This window comes from Pipistrellus hanaki (assembly GCF_964339955.1).
Source record: "Pipistrellus hanaki genome assembly, chromosome: 8".
Lineage (NCBI taxonomy): Eukaryota > Metazoa > Chordata > Mammalia > Chiroptera > Vespertilionidae > Pipistrellus > Pipistrellus hanaki.
The window spans coordinates 21859572-21880155 of record NC_140510.1 but is presented as its reverse complement, the minus strand read 5'-3'; the positions used below and the strand labels follow the sequence as shown (position 1 = coordinate 21880155).

The 20584-nt window shown below is 36.2% G+C and overlaps 1 protein-coding gene across 1 annotated transcript in view; it reads left to right on the top strand.

Moving 5' to 3' along the window:
• Positions 1-20584, top strand: part of LRP1B (LDL receptor related protein 1B) — a 1553318-nt gene that overhangs the window by 1112394 nt on the left and 420340 nt on the right. The window contains exons 33-34 of the mRNA XM_084892846.1: positions 15525-15665; positions 19993-20118. Of these exons, the coding sequence (XP_084748972.1) occupies positions 15525-15665; positions 19993-20118 (267 nt within the window). The remainder of the gene's footprint in view (positions 1-15524; positions 15666-19992; positions 20119-20584) is intronic.

Here is a 20584-nt window from a genome sequence, read left to right as displayed (position 1 = left end):
ATATTTCTAGCACTCTTTCCTCTCCTTTCCTCTCTGTGAAAAATCAATAAAATATATTAGGAAAAAAAAAAAAAGACTGGAAGAAATTTGTTTCAAATCTTCCAAGGTATGCTTAATTGTCTCTCTCAAATTTAATGCTACATTTGAGAAGTCCACTGCTATTCTGCCTGTGTACCCTTTTATTATTAACTATTTTTTTTTTCTCTCTGGAAACATGAACTCTTTTTCTTTGTCCTTATTATTCTGGCATTTCATAATAATGTGTGTCTGTTTTCATCTTTTCATCTTTTCTTTTTTTCTTTTTTCTTCTGGGAATGAGTTTGGTTATTTTAACCTGCAAACTAATATTCTTCAGTTCTTGAAAATGGTGTTAATTTTTTAAATGTTTTTTATCCCCTCTGTTTCTCAAATATCTCTTTCTAAAATCATATAACTTAGGCAGTGAACTACCTTTTTTTTTTCCTTTTACTTTTTTATTTAATTGAGGATTTTTTTTAACTTTCAATTTTGTATCAATTTTTTTATTTCAGTTATAAGAGTTTTAAAATTTGAGTTTATTTATTTATTTATTTTCTTTTTATTAAAATATATTTTATTGATTTTTTACAGAGAGGAAGGAAGAGAGATAGAGAGCTAGAAACGTCAATGAGAGAAACATCGACCAGCTGCCTCCTGCACACCCCGCACCGGGGACATGGCTGCAACCAATGCACATGCCCCTAACCGGAATGGAACCCGGGACCTTTCAATCCGCAGACTCACGCTCTACCGCTGAGCCAAACCGGTTTCGGCTAAAATCTGAGTTTAAATTTTGATTTCACAGTTTCTTTTTAAATGCTATTTTGCTCTTGCTTTAAGAATGCAATGTCTGACCTAACCGGTTTGGCTCAGTGGGTGGAGCATCAGCCTGCGGACTGAAGGGTCCCAGGTTTGATTCTAATCAAGGGCATGTACCTTGGTTGTGGGCACATCTCTAGTAGGAGCTGTGCAGGAGGCAGCTGATAGATGTTTCTCTCTCATAAATATTTCTCTCTATCCCTTTCCTTTTCTCTCTGTAAAAAAATCAATTATATATTGTGTGTATATATATATATATATATATATATATATATATATATATTTTTTTTTTTTTTAAAGAATGCAATGCCTATTATTAATCTGAGAATATTGAACTTCAGTCAAGATGGCAGTGTAGGAAAATGTGATATTTGCATCCTCCTACAATCACTTCAAATCACAACTAAACAGCAGAACAACCTGAGTCCAGCTGAATGGAAGTCCTACAACTAGGGATTTAAAGAAGAAGCCACATCAAGACTGATAGGTGGAACAGAGATGTGGAACTGGCTAGACCCAGACTTATATGTGGCAGATAAAAATCAGGAGGGATATTTCAGCTTCAGAGGAGTTCATGAGAATGAGGGGTCCCAACCCCTACAAGGCCCCCCACACCAGGGTTCCAGTGTAAGGAAAAGCAGTCCCCATAACTTCTGGCCATAAAAACCAGTGGGAATTGTAGCTGAATAACATGGGGGGCTTCTGGAGTTCCAAGCAGTTCCTTTTAAAGGACCCATTTATGGACTTATTCAGACTCCCTCCCTCTGAACTCCAACACTGAGACAGCAGCCCAGCTGGCACAAGATACATTATAGGGAGGAACTGAATTTTCTGGTATCTAGGCAAGAAATGGATTGTGCAGCTTTCTCCCAGACAAAAGTGCTATTTCTTTCTTAAGCCCTCACAACAGCAGGCAGGCAGGCAGTCTGATATATCTGAGTCTCCACCAACCTGGCTAACACTGTTACCCACACTCTGGTGATTCCCTAAATTCCCTACCCAACTTGCATACCTACACAAGGTGTTTCCAGTGGCTTTTCCGTATGAATGGCCTGTTCTGGCTCACACTTTAGACTTTGCTAAACTCTCTTAAACAAACAGCATCTGGGCTCATCATATCCTATACATCTTGCTAAATGGCCCCAGGTCAGACACTAGCAGCAGCCCTCCTTGGTTCACCACTTGGTTTTACCTGGGTACTTCCAAGCAGATTACAAGTAGCAGCCATCTATAAATGGCTTTGTAGCTTATACCAGGTGGCCTCTGGCAAATGGCGGTTGGCTGATGAACTTGGCCTGCACATTCTGGGATTCTCCAGAGTCAGAGAACCTGATTGACTACTTAAGAACATGTTGAAACATCACCCAATCACATACACAAGAGACATACTCAAGGAGCAGACTCAGTGGCACCAGAGCCCTGCTGAAATAAGTCCTGCTCTGTTGGGTGGGCCCCTGATCTTCCACAGTGGTTGGTAGTCTGTGATTGAAGCCTGTCATGGTGCCAGCAGCCCTGTGGATAAATCCCTCCCATTGACATCCCAATAGCAATCAAGGCTCAACTACAGCAGAATGTGCAGATAGTGGAGGGGTCATACCTGCAGTATCCAGCTTAGATGATAAGTGAGGCTATGACACTGGACACTACAGAAAACCTACTACACAAGGCCAATTTATCAAGCTCAGGAGATGATGCAGTTCTACTTAACCCTTAGAAACACAGGGAAGCTGCCAAAATGAGGGAAACAAAGAAATAGATCTCAAATGAAAAGCAGAACAAAATGCCAGAAAAAGAACTAAACAAAATGGAGACAAGCAGATAAACAATCTACTAGACCAATCTCTTATTGTAAGGATACTCAGTGAACTTAGTGCGAACTTAAACAGCATAACAAAGGACATAGAAACCACAAAAAATAAGCAATAAAAAATGAAGGATATACTAACTAAAATGAATAATAATTTATAGGAAATAAAAAGTAGAGTAGATGAAGCAAGAATCAAATTAGCAATTTGGAAAAAAAAAAAAAGAAGCAAAAAGCTCTCATTCAAAACATTAAAAAAAAGAAAAGAATTATAAAGTAGATAGTGTAAGGAGACTCTGGGACAATGTCAAGCATGCCTACAATAGCATTGTGGGGGTGCGATGGAGGGGTGGGTGGAAGGAAAAGAGAGAGCAAGAATTTGAAAAAGAATGACAGAAACTTTCCTAATCTGGTAAAGGAAATAGACATAGGAGTCCAGAAAATGTCAGACATCTCAAGCAAGATGAACTCAAAGAAGTCCATAACAACACTCCTTAAAATTAAAATGCCAAAGGTTAAAGACAAAGACAGATTCTTAAAAGCAGCAAGAGAAAAGCAGTTGGTTATCAACATGGGAGTTTTATCAACTGATTTTTCAACAGAATCTTTAAAGACCAGAAGGATTAGCAAGAAATATTCAAAGTGTTGAAGAGTAAGAACCTACAATCAAGATACTCTACCCAGCAAAGTTATCATTAAAATTGAGGGACATATAAAAAGGTTCCTAGACAAAAGAAAGCTAAAGGAATTAATTATCACCAAACATGCATTACATGAAATGTTAAAGAGTTTTTTTTTAAAAAAGGAAGTAGCCGAAATCGGTTTGGCTCAGTGGATAGAGCTTGGCCTGTGGACTGAAGGGTCCCGGGTTCGATTCTGGTCAAGGGCATGTATCTTGGTTGCGGGCACATCCCCAGTAGGGGTTGTGCAGGAGGCAGCTAATGGATGTTTCTCTCTCATGGATGTTTCTAACTCTCTATCCCTCTCTCTTCCTCTCTATACATAATTGATTTTTTTTTTTTTTTTTTTACATATTTGTATAAAAGGAAGTAGAGTCCTGTGTTGCTTAGTAGTTGAGCATCAACCTATGAACCAGGAGGTCATGGTTCAATTCACAGTCAGAGTACAAGCCCAGGTTGTGGGGCCACACAGGAAATGGCCAATGATTCTCTCTCATCATTGATGTTTCTATTTTTCTTTACCTCTCCCTTCCTCTCTGAAATCAATAAAAATATATTTTAAAATAAAAACAAATAAAAAGAAGAATATAAACAAAGTTAAAAAAAGTATGAACAATAAAATGGCAATACATATCTATCAACAGTTAAATCTATAAACAAAAATAATGACGATTTAAATTATGTGTATTTTGTTTTGGTTTGATTTCTATTGCTTTTATCCCCCCTGAGTATTTTTTTTCCTGTTTATTTATTTAATTTCACTCTTGGTTATGGTGTATTTTTTCTTTAATTATTTGGTGTTTCTTGGCTGGTGCTTCAGCTTTCTAAAAGTGATAAAAAAAAATCTGAATTCAAGAGGCAGAACTTATGTAATTGTTACATTATTAAAATAGCTATATTGAACCATATTGGAGATGAAGATTTCCCCAATAATCAGATTCTTCAGAGTATTGGGGGGACAATTTCTAACAAAACTGAAACTCCTTTATCTCTTCTATGGGGATATTGGTCTAGATGCCAGTTTCCTTAGAGATTGGAGAAAGCGATATAGAGTAGAGGTCTCATAATTTAGCATTTAGGCCTGTGATCCTTAATCTTAGTTGCACACTAGAATTACCTAGGAAGATTTGAAAAATCTTGTTGTCATGCCTCAGACCACAACAATCTCAGAGTGGCTACCAGGTGTTTCTTTTTAAAGGTCCCCCTGGTGATTTTGATGTTTGTCTCAGGTGGAGACCTCTTGACCAACAAGTATCAGCTTCACCTTGGGACCTTGTTGGAAATGCAAATTATCAAGCCCCACCTCAGACCTATTGAATTTTAAACCTGATAGTGGGGCCCAGAAAGCTTGAAAGGCCCTTCAGCTGACTCTAATTCACACTCAAGTATGAGAGCCACTGATATAGATTATCATTTAATCTCTGCATTTAATATGATATTCACAGCCTCAGTTGCCTTTTATTTTCAGTGTCATTCGTGGTGTGGTCATCTTCTTCAGAGAATAAATCTTCCATCTTTGACCAGACTTCAGAAAGACCACTTAGCTGTGTAAACCATTTTCTAACTGCTTCGAATTAGACTAAACAAATCATCTTTTTTGTTGTTGCATTTATCTATTTTAGAGGTCTTAAACTCTTCAATTTCTGATCTCTTCTAAATTCCCACAGTGCACATTCACTTGCACCTGGACTCCCATTGCAGGTCTAGATTTTCATTTTATCTGTCAAGCCAGTCAACAATTATAATCTACTTTCCACCTACTATTTTTAATAGCCATGGACTCCTCTTCTATTCTCTTTGTTTGCATATGACATTTTCATTGCTTTCTTGTAAATGTTGGGATTTTGAAAAGAATAGAGATAATATAATTGCCACAGAAAATACCAGACATCCAGTTAAACTGGAATTTCAAATAACCAACAAACATTTTTTGTATAAGTATGCCCTAAAAGTTATTTTTATTTACCTGAAACTCAAATGTAACAAGGCATCTTGTTAGAGTTTCTATTTTAAACATAAAGGGCTAGTGTTTGAGAAAAATCTAACTTTAAAATGAATCTCAACAATCGTGGTGAAATTTGCTAAAATCCATATTCTAAATATTTTAAAAGTAAGTTATTAACTTTGATGATATATTTAAGTAATAAAGTGTTATTAAAACTTTATACTTCTAATTTTAAAATGTATTTACTGAAATATATATTGCAACTTTCTTTAATTTGGGATGAAACTTTAAGTTCATATTTATCAAATAACCTTTGCATTATAAAGTATAATGTTATCAGTTTCAGTGGGTTACTATTTTATGCACAGAGCAATGCAGAGGAAAGAGCATTGAAATTCTAGTACTATCAACTGAGATGAACACACTTCTGTGTGACCCTGGGGAAGGTCATCTTCTCACCTTCTGGTTGCTTATCTTTAATAGATGTTTTAACACATTACCTCTCAGTTATGATGATTAAGTGAGACAATCAGATTTGCTTATGTTCTGAGCCTAGAAAAGGCCCTGGAACTTACTAGGTTTCAGTAAATTCATTCTCTCTCTCTCTTTCCCCTCTCCCACTCTCCCCCTCTTTGAGTGAAGATTTTGAAGACTGTGTGGTAAAAACAATTTATATTTATGCTACTTGAATAATTATTGTTTCATATTTCATCATATTCTTTACTGTCTCTATTAGCAAATGTATTAGTTTGCTAGAGCTGCCATAGAAACCACAAAAAATAATCTGTCAGAAATGAAGGATATACTAACTGAAATGAATAATAATTTACAGGGAATAAAAAGTAGAGTAGATGAAGCAAGAATCAAATTAGCAATTTGGAAAAAAAGGAAGCAAAAAGCACTCAATCAAAACACTTTAGGCCACAGATTGAGTGACTTAATGGAAATTTCTTTTCTCATTATTCTGTAGGCTTGTGGTGTGGGAATTTCTTATTTCTCCTGAGACCTCTTATAGGTGACTATCTTCTCCCTGGGACTTCACTCTGTGTGTCTGTATTCTAATTTCCTCCTCTTATACGGACACTAGTTATGCTGGATTGTGACCTACCCCAATGGCCTCATTTTAAATTAATTGCCTCGTTAAAAGCCCTGTATCTAAATATAGTCACAGTCTGATATACTGGGAGTTAGAACTTCAACATGTGAATTTCGGGGAACACAATTCAGTCCATAACAGTGAAATAGTTATTAAAATTATCTGGTAGCAACTTAAGCAAACAGCTTTTGAATTCTGGTAATTTCTGAAGATTCTCATGTATTCATGTTACTAACAACGTGAGATAAGCAAATGTGAATTGAAACACTAATTACACCATCAAAAGAAAAATTACATTAAAGGAATCTTTATAAAGGATAATATTTTTAAAAGATAATATCAACAGGGTTTGGGAGAGATGGGTTTATTGAAATGCTTTTAAAGTTATGAGTTATCATGTGAGATATCTGGGGGGATATTTATTTTCCCAATCATTTAACATGTATTTAGGGAATTTCTACATTATGCTCAGTTCAAAAGAATGCAAAGTATTGTGAAGAATACAAAGAAGTACAAGACAGGATCCTTGCTGTCAGGAGCTTTTATTTCTGGATAAGGAGTCTAAATTTAAACAAGTGAAAAGAATAGAAACAAGTAAACAAGCAATAAAATAAAACTGTATGTTTCTGTCTGTACAGGCCATAGAACCAATGAGAACAAAGGGTCAGTGTGAGAGATTCTAGTCTGAAATATTTAACTGAGGGTGGGCTTATACTTCTGCAATGATGGAATTATGGTGGAATTATGCACAAAGGTAAAGAAGCCAACAAAATAAATAATGGAATTGTATCTATATTCTTCATATCACTAATAGCAGTCTTCAGTTATATCTTTATGATCATAAGAAAACTTAACATGATACACATCTTCTTAACAAGTTTTTTTAGCACACTGTAAGGTATTGTTCACTGTAGGGCCAACAGATCTCTAGAACTTACTCATTTTGTGCAAATTAAACTTGATGCCTATTAAATAGCAACTCCTCATTTCTCCCTCCCCTCAGCCCTTGACAGCGACCATTGTACTTCCTATTGCAATGAATTTAAATATTTTAGATTCCTCATATAAGTGAAATCATATAGTATCTGTCCTTTTGTGACTGGCAAATTTCACTTAGCATAATATCCTTGAATTTAATTCCTGTTGCTGCATGTGGCAAAATTTTCTTTTATCTTCCATTTTTTAAAGACTTTGTTTTGTTAGAGCAGTTTGTTTCATAGTAAGATTGCAATACAGAGATTTCCTATATACCTTTTACCCCCCACTATGTATATACTCCCTCATTTTAACATCCCCACAACAGATTGTTTCCTTCTTTTTAAAGGCTGAATAATAATCCATTGTGTGTATGTGTGTATATGATATCTATCTATCTATCTATCTATCTATCTATCTATCTATCTATCTATCATCTATTCTACTAATACATATATTGTGTATCACATTTTTTATCCACTTATTCTATGAAGGACATTTATGGGTTTCCATACCTTTACTGTTATGAATAGTGATGCAATGAATATCAGAATGCTGATATCTCTTCTAGATTCTGACTTTAGCTCTTTTGGATACATATCCAGAAAGGGACTGCTAGGTCATATGGTAGTTCAATTTTTAATATTTTTAGCAATCCTGTTTTCTGTAGTGGCTATGCCATTTTACATTCCCAGCAAGAGTGTCCAACAGTTCTTATTTCTCCACATCCTTTCCAATATTGTTATTTTTTTTATGATGATTGTCATCCTAACAGGTGTGAAGTTATATCTCATTGTGGTTTTTATTTTTATTTCCCTGTTATTATTGATGTTAAGTATCTTTTCATATATCTGTTGGCTGTTTGCATCTCTTTGTATAAATGCTTAATCAAGCCCTTTGCACATTTTCAGTAAGTTTGATTTTTACTACTAGTTTATAGGAATTTCCATTATTTCTTCTCTATTTGTTATTTCTTGTGTGTCTCTCTCACAAAAACATACATCTATAAAGGCAGATATGTTGTTTGACTTGCCTTCTGTCATGTTTTCATTATCAAAGTTAGGGCTTTACATACAACAGATGATCAACATTAGTGGAAAATTATGATGTGATAAGAGTAGGCTAAATGCATGTATTAAAGGGAGGTTAAAAAAGAAATATCAGTAGGTAGAATCAATGTAGTTTATATAATGATTTAAAAACCTGATAGGGAATTTTGTATTTGAGGCAGAATATTATTAGGTAGTTTGAAGAATCTTGACCAAGACCTAGAGGTGAACCTAAATAGTTTTTTCCAGGATACTTGTGGTCCTAGTTTCATGCTGGTCATTGTTTCATGCTGGTCACTGCCTTTACCCAAACCCTCATAGTCCTTGATGGACCCTGGATTCTATGGCCATTGTCCTCAAGGCCATGGCTTTTTGTGTTTAGTCCTTTTCCTACTTATTTCTTGACTGTGCACTACCCCTGAAAAGTATAATTGGACCAGTAGATAATACCTTGAGTCTGCCATAGGGTGGCTATCTTCTAGTGGTTTAAGGAGATAAGTGTTTTTCTTCTTATTTTTTCCCCTAATCTCCTAGAGCAATAAGAACAATGCAACCACAAATAACATTTTTATTGTTTTACCATAGAGATTTGTTAACATGTTCAGTTTTATTTTTATTTATTTATTTATTTATTTATTTTATTATTATTTTTTTAAATATATTTTATTGATTTTTCACAGAGAGGAAGAGAGAGGGATAGAGAGTTAGAAACATCAATGAGAGAGAATCATCGATCAGCTGCCTCTTGCACACCCCCTACTGGGGATGCGCCCGCAACCAAGGTACATGCCCTGGACCGGAATCGAACCCGGGACCTTTCAGTCTGCAGGCCGACGCTCTATCCACTGAGCCAAACCGGTCCCGGCAACATGTTCAGTTTTATATGGATAGGATCTAGGGTCCTTATAAGTTATATCTTAGCTGACTGAAACATAGGAGAATTTGCGGATGTTATCTTAAAAAATCACTTACTCCCTGTTCTGTTTAGTGTTAATGTTGCCATAGAGTTACTGCTCAAGACACATTAGGTCTTAGAGGCTGGCAAAGGAACTACCATTCTCATCCCCCTAAGTGATACACTCAGGTGGTTAAACAGAAGAGATCCCTGGTTCTCAGTGTTAGAGCTCTTAGGTTCACTCAATCACCTATTCCTAGTGGTGACATGTTTTGGCATAGAAGCCAGAAATGTGTTGTGCTTCAATGTGGGCTACTTTAAAAACCTAACCAGCATAGCCTTTTTCTTAAGTCAGAGAGCAGTCAGTCCATTAGACTCTGAATTCTATACTTTAGGTAAATTCTTATTATTTATTGATTGTGTCTAAATTTTTTAAATACATTTTATTTCTGAAACAATATACTTATAACACCAAAGCAACTAATATAAAAAAAGACTGTTATCAGCAGCAATATCTCCTAATTCAACCTTTCCACCTCCAGTCACATTTTGCAGGCAAATCTCTTATTTCTGTTTATTATTATTTTATGGGGTTATTAGCAAACATTCTAGGTGACATTTCAAAACAACTAATTTTTTATTTGTCAGCTTTTGATATCATGCATTCATTTGCTGATATGCAATCATTATATTTCCCCTATTCTTCTCCTGCCAAAGGTTTCTACACTAAACACGTTTGCTTATTCTCTATTTACTTTTCTAATAAAATGACTCTCCATTTTCTCCATGGTATTCTTTCTTCTTTTTAACCTTATTTTCTTTAGACAACTCCACTTTTATTTTTACACTAGAGGACTGGTGCACAAATTTGTGCACAGGTGGGTTCTGGCCAGCCCACCCCAAGGGGGACTGATCTGAGGTGGGGCCAACCTGGGTGAGGAGCTAAGGGATGTTGAGGGGAGCCAATCAGTGTCCCAATCAGCAGGCTGGTTGGTCACCAGCAGGATGTGTCATAGTGACTGGTCATCATTCGAGTTGTTCTAGTACAGTCATTCTGGAGGTCCAATACACAAAACTCATGCATGGGTGGGAGGTGTCCCTCAGCCCAGCCTACACCCTCTCCAATCTGGGACACGTCGAGGGTGGGATCAGGCCTAACTGGTTAGTTGGACATTTCACTCACAATCCAAAACTTCTGGCTCCTATCTGCTCACCTGCCTGCCTTTCTGATTGCCTCTAACTGCTTCTGCCTGCCAGCCTGATAACCCCCTAACCACTCCCATGCCAGTCTAATTGGTGTCTAACTGCTCCCCTGCAAGCCTATCTGCGCCTAACCGCCCTCCCTTGTAGTCCTGTACACTCCTAACTGCCCTCACCTGCAGGGTTGATCACCTTCAGCTGCCCTCCCCTGTTGGCCTGATTGCCCACAACAGCCCTTCCTTGCAGGCCTGGTCCCTCCCAACTGCCCTCCCCTCCTGGCCATCCTGTGGTGGCCATCTTGTGTCCACATGGAGACAGGATCTTTGGCCACATGGGGGCAGCCATCTTGTGTGTTGGAGTTATGGTCAATCTGCATATTATACTTTTATTAGATAGGATAGAGACGTGGTGTACGGGTGGGGTCCAGCTGGTTTTCCCTGAAGGGTGTCCCTGATCAGGGTGGGGGGTCTCTTGGGGAATGGGGTGGCCTGGGCAAGGGGCCTGTGGTGGTTTGCAGGCCAGCCATGCCCCCAGCAACCCAAGTGGAGGCTCTGGTATCTGGGATTTATTTATCTTCTACAAGCCTTGTGCTCGCTCCTTGGCAGCAGCCATTTCTGTTGAGATTTATTTATCTTCTGTAATTGAAACTTTGTAGCCTTAAATGGAGGCCAAGACAGGCCAGGGCTGCAGAAGCTTGGCTTTCTCCATTGCCGGGGAAACCCTAGCCTCCTTCTCTCTCCAGCTGCATTGCTGCCATTTTTATTGGGACTTATTTATCTTCTATAATTGAAGCTTTGTAGCCTGGAGTGGAGACCTAGGCCTGCCAGGGTGTGTGGAAAGCTTAATAAAAGGGTAATATGTTAGACCAATAGCCAGGGAAACCTAAGCCTCCCATAGCCAGGGAAACCTAAGCCTCCCTCCTATTCTCTCTATGGCTGCAGCTATCATGGTTGGAGTTGATTTGCATAATTGCTCCTGATTGGATGGTGGGTGTGGATTGTGGCCATGGCTTGTGGATGTAATGGAGTGATGGTTAATTTGCACATTACTCTTTTATTAGATAGGACTAGGATCCCAAAGCACAAAATTAGTGCTTGGATGGGGGGAATCCCTCAGCCGGGCCTGCATCCTTTCCAATCTGGGACCCCTCAGGGGATGTTTGACTAAATCAGCAGTTGGACATCCCTCTCTTAATCTAGGATCATTAGCTCCTAACTGTTCACCTGCCTGCCATCCTGATTGCCCCTAACTGCCCTCTCCTGTTCGCCCCTATCCACTATTGCTTTGGTCCCCACTACCGTAGCTTTGTGAGGAAGAACATCCAGATGGATATCCAGAGGATGTTTGGTCTAACATATTACCCTTTTATTAGTATAGACTAGAGGCCCAGAGCACAAATTTATGCATAGGACAGGTCCTTTGGCGTAACCTACAGTGATCAGGCTGAAACCCGTAGTCCAATACCACCTGCAGCTCCTAACTGCCACTCCCACTCATCCTGGCCCCTAAGCCAGCTGTGGGCTCGCTGCCAATCAGTCCCGATTGGGAGAGGCCCGTGCTTTCCAGCCATGAATCCTGCATCTGGCACCCTCCTGAGGAGGGTGGCTTGAAAGATTGGGTCAAAACTGGTTCTCCAACATCCCCCTTGGGGTCCCAGATTATGAGAGAGTGCAGGCCAGGCCAAGAGACTCCACTGGTGCATGACTGGGGCTGGGGAGGGAGTGTGGGAGGGCCCATTTCACTTAGTCCTACTTGGCCAGACCCCAGCAGCAAGCTAACCTACTGGTCACAGCATCTGCCCCCTGGTGGTCAGTGCACATCATAGTGAGGAGTTGAGCTGCCTTAGCATATCATTAGCATATTACTCTTTGATTGGTTGAACAGTTGACAGGACGACTAGACACTTAGTATATTAGGCTTTTATTATATAAGACTAGAGGCCTGGTGCATGGAATTTGTACACGGGGGAGTCCTCTCAGCCCAGCTTGCACCCTCTCCAATCTGGGACCTTTTGGGGGATGTCTGACTGCCAGTTTAGGCCCAATCCCCAAACAGGACTTAAACTGGCATTTAGATATCCCTCTCACAATACAGGACCACTGGCTTCTAAAAGCTCACTGGCTTGCCTGCCTGCCTGATTGCCCCTAACTGTCCCCCCGCCCCCCTTCCCTTTGGCCTGGTCACCCCATGCAGTCTGCAGTTCAGTCATGTGTGAGGATGTCCTGACCAAATTGCATATTACCCTTTTATTAGTATAGATATGGATTGTTATTTTTTTTAAGTATATTTTATTGATTTTTTACAGAGAGGAAGGGAGAGAAATAGAGAGCTAGAAACGTGGATGAGAGAGAAACACCCACCAGCTGCCTCTTGCACACCCCCTACTGGGGATGTGCCTGCAACCAACGTACATGCCCCTGACCGGAATCGAACCTGGGACCTTTCAGTCCGCAGACCGAAGCTCTACCACTGAGCCAAACCGGTTTCGGCTGGATTGCTATTTTTTTAATATTAATGTTCTATACTGTAATTATAGTGAGTCCTCTGTGCTTTGTTTAAAGACTGACTTTAAAATTGAAAACAAATAAATGACATTTATTAGCATTCTAGGACATATTAGAATTAAAGGGTAGGATTACATGTACTTATTTTTAGTCTCCCTCTCTCTCTCTCTCTCTCTCTCTCTCTCTCTCTCTACTTTTATTGCTCTATCTGTATTTCCATCTTTCTCATTCTTTTTATTTTTTTCCCCCTGGAGATGTTACTTCCAGTCTTGTGATCCAGTGTGGACAGCTTTTTTCTTATGTTTAATGCATATGATTTATTATGGAGCTTCTCTTTTCCATCTTGCTTTGTTCAATTTTGTGTTTCTTAGATTCCATGGCATTTTTTTGGACTTATTTTCTCATTTTTGCTGAAGTTCAACTTTCAATTTCTTCTTAAGATTTGATGGCTGATAAACTTTGAGATAAACCCCAACCCCTACATATACTTCTCCACTCCCCCTGCCATGTACAATCTATACAGTTAGTTAAAATAGTTTGGTATAGAACTCAAGCTTGATTATAATTTCCCCTAATAATTTTGAATGTATTACTTTCCTGTTTTCTTATTTCTTGCATAGTTGAAAAGAAGTCTGACATATGTTTAATTTACCTTTTTCTGAGAAGTTAAGAAAACTTACCTTTTTCTGAGAAGTTAAGCAAAAGGTTTTATTTAAGCATCTTAGTTTAAAATGTCACACACACACACACACACACACACACACACACACACACACACACACAGCGACATGTTCATGTTTTCTATTCTTTGTGCTGGTAGGTTACTTACAAATGTGGCCCTCATACTATTGGTCTCAGGACAAGGAATGGGGGAAATGGTAGTGGCATTACTTATAAAAGTAATGTCACTCAATCACTCTATTCTTAATCTTTCATTTTGCTTTTCACCCTATTTATAGGCTGGAATCATGGTCATCCAGAATTCTGTGGAGAGCAATAACTTCCATTCCTCTATAGCTTTTTTCATGTTGCAATTTTGTCTGCCCATTTCTCCATTTCCCTGTTTCTATTCACATATCACCTTTTATACTTGTTTTGTATGCTTTAATTTTCTTGTTTATTATATGGGTTCATTTTTTTTTAAATCTTTTATGTTTCTACATTTTTAGCACAGTGGTATAGTGGAAGAAATGGAAGGAAAAACATGTTTATTCCAGACAAAATTTCTACCTTTTTTATTCACAGGGGATGTCTCTATTCTTATGCAAATTTGTGTGTAAATAAAAACATAAGTGAATTGGCTATTCAATTTCACTCTCCTACTTTAAGTGCCCTATCTGAATGTCAAGGAAGGGAACACTAAATTTTTCCATGGAAAGGAGATTAATTTAAGAGACTGAAATCAGTGCTTGATCCATAACCTGGGGCCACTATTCATTCTGTGATCCAGGGAAACCTACTTACTCTCTCTTTGCTTCAATGTTTTTAACTGTAAAATTATTTTATAGTAGTATACTAATCTAGTAGAGTTATTATGAAAGTTGAATTAATTATAATTGATACTGTTTAGAATTGTACATTGCATAAAATCAGATTCTGGAAGGGATGATTATTATGACATCTGCATTATTACTGTTCTTGCCATACCAGAAGCTATGCTTTAGTTCAGGCAAAATATCTAGGCATTTAAATGAAAATAATTGTTCCTTGAAGGTAAACACTATTTTGTTTTGTTCACAGACATAAATAACCTTATTTTCACTTCTAGGTAGAAATTGATTTGATCTCAACTGTCATTTGATTCTTGTTGAAAAGTGTAAGATTTATCCAAAAACTTTAAATTAAGAACTTTGTTTTAAATCATTGAATTTTCCTTAAATTTTTATTTGGTGCACTCAGCCTGGAGTCTTAGAAAGAGCACATGTTTTATAAACAGGAAGACAAAATATGTAAATTTAATTAAGAAAGTTAATGCACATGAATCTTATATTGTTTATGAAAAGAGAATGATAATAGTTTTCTTACAAGTGTGCTATGACAATATAAAGTAATATAATAATAAATGTGTGATTTTCATTAAAATGCTAACATCCTGAAGGCCAGGAATATTTTTTTAATCTGTGGGACATTGCAGAGTCTCTGCTATGAAGTGAGCACTCAATACGACTTAACAATGTACAGTAATAAAATTTTGGAGAAAGAGGCATAAACTGTGAAAAAATTAAAAGAGAATACTATAACTGTAAAGAATCTAATAATTGGAAGTACTAATGATTAAAAGCTTACACACTTTAAACAACAAGTTAAAGAATAATGCTTTTGTATTTGTTTTGGTATTTTGTTTGAGGAGGAAAATGTAAACACTAAAATGTCACCATGATTTGCATTGTTAAAGGTAAAAATGATTTTGCGGCTTCTCTTAGAAAACAGAGATTGAGAATATAATAAAAGAAAATAGAAAGAATTATAATTTAGTAGCTATTTTGTTATTCAATGAGATGATTATCTGTTCCATAATAAAACCTTTTCATTTTTATAGATAAGAAACTGTGGTGGGCAGACCACAACTTAGCTCAGCTGGGAACCTGCAGCAAAAGAGATGGCAGAAACCCCACTGTCCTGAGAAATAAGACTTCTGGGGTGGTTCACATGAAAGTGTACGATAAAGCGGCACAGCAAGGTGCGTCTCACTGAAATGAGCTTGTGCTGCCTTTTGAATATATAATGTTCTCTGTTTTTCATACTATTTTATCAATGTAACAATTGATGGTTCCTATTTTTTCTTCTAACATAAAAGAGGGGTGGAATGCAAATTCTGCTTAATACCATTGAAGAAACTACTTTCATATAAGGCCTGTAATGAGCTTTCAAAACATTAGCAGAAATGCCCAGCGATTCATAATGTTGTCAGGTCTTCGAAGAGGGTCTTACTCAGTCCTTGATTTTAAAATATAAAAGGTTAAAAAAAATCTCAGCAAAATATATGAAATGTATAATTAAGCCCAGAAACTGAATGAATGTGTCGGCTTCACATGGACTATGTCCACATAAGGATTCCATATCCAAAAGCACAGCTTTATTGGCTCTAAACATTTTGCTTCTTTGTTGTTGCTTGTCCAAATGGTGTGAGGGTAACGGAGTGAGAGAACTAGCAGATGGTTCAATAGGTAGACTTGTCACAGTGCCCAAATGGTGATTAGTCCAGAGATGCCGGCCAGGACAGCCCCAACCTGCTAGTCCTTTCTTAGTTTTTGCTTCATGATCCATGGCATTAGCAGAACTCCCTTCAGAGAAAAAAAATATATATAGTGAGAATCGTTATCTTCATGTATCTTCAGTTTTAAGAAATAATTTCAAGAAAACGCACTTTGTATCTAAGGTAGGTGGGCATGCAGGCCAAAGCAGAGAAGAGGAGAGGGAAGAACAGGGAACTAAGAGGCTCACCAATTCAGTACTCAGTTGACACCACTAAGTGGGCAGGATTTATTGGTGATACCAATGGAGAGCCAGGCCTGCACATGGAGAGACAAATGAAGACCAGATTCACGGTTGCTTTCCCTGAACAGAGAGCATGGGCCAAATTTGGGCATGATATCATTTTTTTTTTTTTACAGTAACAGCAGAAATCATGTTTCTTTTTCATAAACTAAAATAAATAAAACATTTTTGAGAGAAAGCAATTGCTGTAAAAAAACACCTGAAGTGATTACTGTATTTGTTCTTTTCATGGTTGAGAAGACACCAATACCCAAACTCTTCAGCACATTTGGTGTCTGACATTTATTTGGGCCATTGTCTATAATAATGAGCAGCAATGCTTTCACTAGCAATTTCACAATGGAACATTTTCTGTAGCGAAATAAACAACTTCACTGGCATTCAAGTCATGGAGAATAAATTATTAATTGGAGAAAAAAACAAAAACACTGGTACTCAATAAAATACCATGATACTTGTGTGGATTTTAACACAATAAATAAGTATAAAACCTTATAGTCCCATGATAAACTTCAATTCATGGTCTATACTTGATGATATTATATATGAAAACACACATTAGAAAATACGAGAGACAGAAAAATATATTTCCATACAGGGTTTTAAAAATCTATATTCATTTTTTCTAAATGTGAGCAAGTACATGTTTTGCTTGAATTTGTAAATTAACATTTTCTATCTAATTTTTCTAGATATGGTATCAATAAGGTTTCTAGGAGAAAAAATTTAGTGTAATATTCTTGGCTCATTTTGTTCATGGTAACATGATTCCTCTTGTCTTCCAAGGATTTGATTCTATAGATACAGATGGGTATTCTATGCCTGTGAAAGTGTTACCAAACTTACAAGATCCTCTAGGAATTAGAAAATTAATGGTATAATATGAGTAATCTTAAAGGCAGTGAAAATAGTATTTTTAAAGAATAATATGCTGATAAAAGCATCTGTATTAAAGACAATCCCATTAACAGAATTACAGCAGGTAGCTTAAAAGCTTCATTAGTTTGAAATATGAACAATTTAGGACTCCTTAAGATGTTAACATTACTGCCACTTTGAATTTCAAAATACAATTAGCTACTTCACTTATCATTTTTGACATAGATCACTGGAGTGCTAAGACTTCTCGGTAGTGAAGTGGACTTTCTAGCTCCACTAGAGAATTACGGCATGAGGTTTGAACATCAGCTTCATTACAAAATAGTAAGCCAAGCTAGTATTTCATACTTGCTAGATAATTACTACCTAAGTTGTCACTTTTAAAAATTACTCTAATATTTTTCCTGTAACAAATCCCTATTTAATAGGCAAAGATACATATTGTTAATAATGACTAATTTATTTTTCTTTTTTATTTTTCTCTTCTTTACTATCAATTTTCCCTTAGAGTCTAAACAAATTATACATGAAGTGTATATTGTTGTACAATATAGTTGTTCACTTAGATTAATTTTATTATATATAAAAATAAATACTAATATAATGTAGTATATATTGCTATTACTCCAACTGTGTTAAAAAATGCACCACCCACACTACTTTTATTTTTTTACATATTTTATATTATCAAGGTTCTATAACCACTTATTTTCTATTGTTCCCATAAATTTATTTTCTTCCTTAATATATTTTTGTTTACTTCAAGTTCCTTTTTTTCTCTCTCCATATGGTGTTTCTTCAAATTTTGTAATTAAGCATTACTTGTTTGTCAATCACTCCCCATTTTTTCAGTCTTTTGTGAAAGTTGAAATAAATCTGTATCCAAATGCATATCCCTCTACAATGGCCTTGTGTTAAAATACTATACATTCACATGCTTTCTATAAAATGAAATTTGTGTATTGTCAGTATATCATTATTATAAATGTATAAATATTATTAAAATAATCAGAGATCTGAAACTTTACCTTAGTGTTATGTCAACTTAGGAAAAAGATGAGTAAGTCCATTAATCTTAGTTTATTTAAAGACTAGAGGCCCTATGCACGAAATTCATGCAAGAGGCTTGGCCCTTGCAGCCCTGCCTTCGTCCAGAAGGTTGTCCAGAGGGTCATTCTGCTATTCCATCTAATTAGCACATTAGCTCTTTATTATATAGGATAAAGGTAATCATTTTGAAAGTTCCAGCCAACACAAATCCTAGAATAAGGACTTGCATAAGATGGAATTCAGCATTGACTGAACTGGCTGCTATAGAAAATGAACGGAGAATATGGTATCTCCTGATGAGAAATCTCCCAAACTGAGGGTATTCCATACTTCAAAAATTACAGAACTCATGACAGGTTTGATTGACAATTAAATCTCATCAGACTGTCTTTACTTCAGGAGAGCAGAAATAATGAATTGCATTGGTATTATGAATTATCCATAGAGCAATATTGATATATAGCTTTCATTATGCTTTGTAATTCTCACTGGATTTACTTCATATCAGAGCTTGAATATCCAGTAAGTGACAGTGCATGTCTTAGAATAATAAAATTGTTGTAAAAATTGAATATTTAATAAACTTACTAGGTAAGATTGTAAATTACTTAACTTCACTCTATCAGCTTTAACTAACACACTCAACCTAGTAAATGCAATGGAACATTTTCATAGAATGCCTGTCTGTGATTACCTGACTAATATTTGTCTTTGCCACTACATACAAATAGGAGAATTAATATGCCAGTTAATTAGATGACTATTAGAGGGTGTGCTTTAAACAAATTTTGGGAGAATTATGTTTCTGGGAATGGCAAAATTTATTCTCTTGCTTTCAAAAAATTAATCAAATTTATATATACCTCATTTCTTTCAATGGCATAATCATTGAGTTGAGTTAATAATATAATTTAACAGCTATTTACTTGAGACATTTGATTAAAGTATTCTTGAAAAGGAAATACCTGTAGAGTTTTAAATAAAATTTAGAAGTAAAAAAATAAAGATTTTCTGGTGTATGTGATCTTAAAATATTACAAAGGTCTATGACAGTATTCATGGCAAATCAGTTTTCTTTTACTGTTCTGTAACTATGAATCTTCTCATATATCTTTCTTAAATATTTAATGACTATTTATTTTTATTGAGATACAATAGAGGCATACCAGTATATGTTTAAGGTGTACAGTATGTTAATGGGGTACATTTGTATATTGCAATATCGTTACCACTGTATCTTTAGCTAACATCTATCATGTCACATAATTACCTTTTTGTCTGTGTGTGTCTGTATGTGTGTGTGGTGGGAACAATGAATATCTGGTCTTAGCCACACTGAATTGTATTCCAAGTTAAATTGATACTATAAATTTATTATATTATTATTATCTATAACCAGTATACCATATTCTAAATCTCCATTTATCTTTTTGGAAGGGCAGTTTTCAAATTATTCAATTTGAAATTATTCTATAGAAAACAACTGCATTTAGAAATCAATAATAGCAAAGTATGTTTTCAAATGATATTATTATTATTATTTTAATTTTGTTACTTTCCTTTGTTTTCCATCAATGCAGGCAGCAATTCCTGCCAGCTAAATAATGGTGGATGCTCTCAGCTTTGTTTACCAACCTCGGAAACTACAAGGACTTGCATGTGTACGGTGGGATATTATCTCCAAAAGAATCGCATGTCATGTCAAGGTATAAGGTTCTGAAAAATCTTAGTTCTGATGTATTTACGCATCCATGCAGATATTAGACAACCATAATGAGATAAAAATTAGGAAACAATAATATTAGTTTTTTATTAGGATAGTGGTGCCCTAATAAGTACCATATGTAGAATTTCAAATGCATCTACAATATTTTCTATATTTCTGTTCTTGTGAAACTTTCTAAGTTTTCACTTATTTCGTGACAGTATAGTTTATTATCACACCTTTAACCAAATCCAGTCAAAGCCACCTGAAACTTGAACATAGGTAAAAAACAGTGGTTGGTTTGCTATAGTTACAATCTAATTGGGATGTAGTTTATTTGAGAGAAAAAAAAAATTTTATATTTACTTTCTTTCAACTATTTATGAGAAAGTACCAGAGACCATGTAAATTCTCATCTTTGTTTAACTGTGGAAGAATGCTTCAGGAGAACAGGGAGTTAATAAATA